This window comes from Eschrichtius robustus, chromosome 10, assembly GCF_028021215.1.
Source record: "Eschrichtius robustus isolate mEscRob2 chromosome 10, mEscRob2.pri, whole genome shotgun sequence".
Taxonomy (NCBI): Eukaryota; Metazoa; Chordata; class Mammalia; order Artiodactyla; family Eschrichtiidae; genus Eschrichtius; species Eschrichtius robustus.
Window position 1 is genome coordinate 118,496,930 of NC_090833.1, and position 4,071 is coordinate 118,501,000.

General features: G+C 56.4%; 1 protein-coding gene across 1 annotated transcript; it reads right to left on the reverse strand.

The window, feature by feature from the left end:
• Positions 1 to 466: 466 nt before the first annotated feature.
• LOC137771028 (uncharacterized) lies at positions 467 to 2,306 on the reverse strand. The gene is made up of 2 exons (XM_068554044.1): positions 1,538 to 2,306; positions 467 to 1,494 (listed from the first exon to the last, which is right to left on the reverse strand). The coding sequence occupies exons 1-2, from the start codon at positions 2,304 to 2,306 to the stop codon at positions 467 to 469; spliced, it is 1,797 nt and encodes a 598-aa protein (XP_068410145.1).
• Positions 2,307 to 4,071: the final 1,765 nt, after the last annotated feature.

The window sequence follows — 4,071 nt, forward strand, 5'->3', positions numbered from 1 at the left end:
ATTGTTTTTCTGACTTTGCAGAATAGCTTTATGTGTTTTCTTATAGCTCTTTGACTTTCTTCAAAACAGGTACTTGAATTATTTATCGGGTAAATCACAGAATTCCATGTCTTTGAGTTCAGTTGCTGGAGTACCACTGAGATTTGTTTGGTGCCGTCGTGCATCCCTGATTCTTCATGTTCCTTGAGGTTTTGTGTCGCTGTTTCCACATTTGAAGAAGCATCACCTCCTGAATCTGCACCTGTTGCCTTCATGCAGGAGGTGGGCCCTGTTCGTGTGTAGGGCTCTCTCCGACCTGTTGCCTTCATGCAGGAGGTGGGCCCTGTTCGTGTGCAGGGCTCTCTCCGACCTGTTGCCTTCATGCGGGAGGTGGGCCCTGTTCGTGTGCAGGGCTCTCTCCGACCTGTTGCCTTCATGCGGGAGGTGGGCCCTGTTCGTGTGCAGGGCTCTCTCCGACCTGTTGCCTTCATGCGGGAGGTGGGCCCTGTTCGTGTGCAGGGCTCTCTCCGACCTGTTGCCTCCATGCGGGAGGTGGGCCCTGTTCGTGTGTAGGGCTCTGTCCGACCTGTTGCCTTCGTGCGGGAGGTGGGCCCTGTTCGTGTGTAGGGCTCTGTCCGACCTGTTGCCTTCGTGCGGGAGGTGGGCCCTGTTCGTGTGTAGGGCTCTGTCCGACCTGTCGCCTTCGTGCAGGAGGTGGGCCCTGTTCGTGTGTAGGGCTCTGTCCGACCTGTCGCCTTCGTGCAGGAGGTGGGCCCTGTTCGTGTGTAGGGCTCTGTCCGACCTGTCGCCTTCGTGCAGGAGGTGGGCCCTGTTCGTGTGTAGGGCTCTGTCCGACCTGTCGCCTTCGTGCAGGAGGTGGGCCCTGTTCGTGTGTAGGGCTCTGTCCGACCTGTCGCCTTCGTGCAGGAGGTGGGCCCTGTTCGTGTGTAGGGCTCTCTCCGACCTGTTGCCTTCGTGCAGGAGGTGGGCCCTGTTCGTGTGTAGGGCTCTCTCCGACCTGTTGCCTTCGTGCAGGAGGTGGGCCCTGTTCGTGTGTAGGGCTCTCTCCGACCTGTTGCCTTCGTGCAGGAGGTGGGCCCTGTTCGTGTGTAGGGCTCTCTCCGACCTGTTGCCTTCGTGCAGGAGGTGGGCCCTGTTCGTGTGTAGGGCTCTCTCCGACCTGTTGCCTTCGTGCAGGAGGTGGGCCCTGTTCGTGTGTAGGGCTCTCTCCGACCTGTTGCCTTCGTGCAGGAGGTGGGCCCTGTTCGTGTGTAGGGCTCTCTCCGACCTGTTGCCTTCGTGCAGGAGGTGGGCCCTGTTCGTGTGTAGGGCTCTCTCCGACCTGTCGCCTTCGTGCAGGAGGTGGGCCCTGTTCGTGTGTAGGGCTCTGTCCGACCTGTCGCCTTCGTGCAGGCGGTGGGCCCTGTTCGTGTGTAGGACTCTGTCCGACCTGTCGCCTTCGTGCAGGCGGTGGGCCCTGTTCGTGTGTAGGGCTCTGTCCGACCTGTCGCCTTCCTGCAGGCGGTGGGCCCTGTTCGTGTGTAGGGCTCTGTCCGACCTGTCGCCTTCATGCGGGCGGTGGGCCCTGTTCGTGTGTAGGGCTCTGTCCGACCTGTCGCCTTCATGCGGGAGGTGGGCCCTGTTCGTGTGTAGGGCTCTGTCCGACCTGTCGCCTTCATGCGGGAGGTGGGCCCTGTTCGTGTGTAGGGCTCTGTCCGACCTGTCGCCTTCATGCGGGAGGTGGGCCCTGTTCGTGTGTAGGGATCTGTCCGACCTGTCGCCTTCATGCGGGAGGTGGGCCCTGTTCGTGTGTAGGGCTCTGTCCGACCTGTCGCCTTCATGCGGGAGGTGGGCCCTGTTCGTGTGTAGGGCTCTGTCCGACCTGTTGCCTTCATGCGGGAGGTGGGCCCTGTTCGTGTGTAGGGCTCTGTCCGACCTGTTGCCTTCATGCGGGAGGTGGGCCCTGTTCGTGTGTAGGGCTCTGTCCGACCTGTTGCCTTCATGCGGGAGGTGGGCCCTGTTCGTGTGTAGGGCTCTGTCCGACCTGTTGCCTTCATGCGGGAGGTGGGCCCTGTTCGTGTGTAGGGCTCTGTCCTTCCTGTTGCCTTCATGCGGGAGGTGGGCCCTGTTCGTGTGTAGGGCTCTGTCCGACCTGTTGCCTTCATGCGGGAGGTGGGCCCTGTTCGTGTGTAGGGCTCTGTCCGACCTGTTGCCTTCATGCGGGAGGTGGGCCCTGTTCGTGTGTAGGGCTCTCTCCGACCTGTTGCCTTCATGCGGGAGGTGGGCCCTGTTCGTGTGTAGGGCTCTCTCCGACCTGTTGCCTTCATGCAGGAGGGTGGGCCCTGTTCGTGTGTAGGGCTCTCTCCGACCTGTTGCCTTCATGCAGGAGGGTGGGCCCTGTTCGTGTGTAGGGCTCTCTCCGACCTGTTGCCTTCATGCAGGAGGTGGGCCCTGTTCGTGTGTAGGGCTTTGTCCGACCTTGTATGTTTAAACCTGCTCCACACCTCTGGCTCCTTCTCCTGGCAGAAGCCTCAAGCAGGCATGTCTTCTCTACACCTTACAACTCACCTGGCAGCTGCTAGAAGCCTCTCTCTTGTTTTCCAGGAGGCGGCCACAGCTCAAGTTTGTGTTTTCTTCTCTGGTCTGTTAACCGCATGAACGCCCAGTCTTCCAAATCTCACTCAGAATTGTGCACAAAATGCATCCCCAGAGAGGGAGCTGTGTGTTCGACTCTCAGGTCACTGGGGTGCCTGTGGGCCGGGTGGGGGGTCCTTGGCGGAGGTTTTCCCAGTGGCCCGGGGGCAGGCTTCCCCTTGGGGTCCTGAGTGCGGTCAGCAGGAGCCCGGCCGCTGTGTTGCCCTTTGATACCCTCATCTGTCTCTTCTCCCATCTCCCTGCCCCCCACAGTCCTGCAGGTCCCACCTCCGTTCCCCGGTGTCTGTCCAGCAGCATCCTGCACAGCCGGGAAGGCAGACACCCACTCTCCGCTCTCACCGTCCCCTGAAGGGGGGTCGCCACCGCTGGTTCAGCCCACGCTATACCACAGGGGGGCCGAGGGCGAGGCTGGCAAGGTTCCTCTTACCTCTCAGTGCCTCCAAACTCGTACTTATTTTTGCTCCATCGGAGTGCTGGATGTCCCCTCAGGAAGCCTGGACTGCTATAAAGTCTCTGTCATCTGTGGGGGTCTGGCTCAGTGAGCCCCCCTGGCCAAGAGGGGCTGGTCTGGTCCACCTGCTCCCATTGCTTCCACAGCTAGACCCAGACCTCTCTGCTTTTTACTGGATGGTAAGTGAGTGAGCCTGCTCTCGGGGCTGTGGCGTGTGTAGCTGGATCCCGCAGCTGCCACACAGAGGCTTCTATTCGCAGATGGATGCTGTGTTTTGGTTGTTAAGAGAGGACATGGAGAGGAGGGATATCTTGTATTGCCATGATGCTGGTGTTACTCCCAAGATTACGACTATCTTTAGTAATAGTTTTTTTAATCCATTTAATATGCCCTATTATGATCTGATAGGATAATTATACACATTTAAGTTTTGAAATTTAAAAAAATTATTTTAACAATGGTGTCCTTTATTATTGAGGAAGACTGGAGAAACTTCTGGGTCGTTTTTTTTTTTTTTTAAGTTTTCTTTTGACTCTAAGTCTCTGTGATGCTTACTAGACAGATGACGTGAAACTCCTAGGGAAAAAAAATAGTCATCCATATGATTTTTTAAATTGCTTTGTGATATGGGTAACTATTTATTATAAGGCCCTAGTCCTAGCAAATAAAATAGGCACAGAATCCAATGTTACTTCTTCCCACATTTAGAAATCCTACTCACTCTTGGATATGGAGAAAAAGGATTTGATTAATGTTAGGCCACAGGGAGATTTCTATAACAAAATCTTTCACCATTCATTTTGTAAAGGAATATTCCCCAGAGTCAAGTAAGGTCCATTGACTGGGACCATTTGGGAAATTCCCTGGAAACTTAAGTCTCTGCTGGTTTCACTGAAGGCAGGGATTTCCCTCCTGTGTTCCCAGCATCGAGCTGACCTCGTTCCTTTCTAGATGTGACTTGTTCACAAGGCATTTGGGTTACACAC

Excerpts from the sequence above, each read along its gene's own strand:
- LOC137771028 (XM_068554044.1), bottom strand. The coding sequence starts at position 2,306 with ATGAAGGCAACAGGTCGGAGAGAGCCCTACACACGAACAGGGCCCACC. Across the intron at positions 1,495-1,537 it reads CGCCCGCATGAAGGCGACAG|GAAGGCGACAGGTCGGACAG; the intron begins GTCGGACAGAGC and ends CACCGCCTGCAG.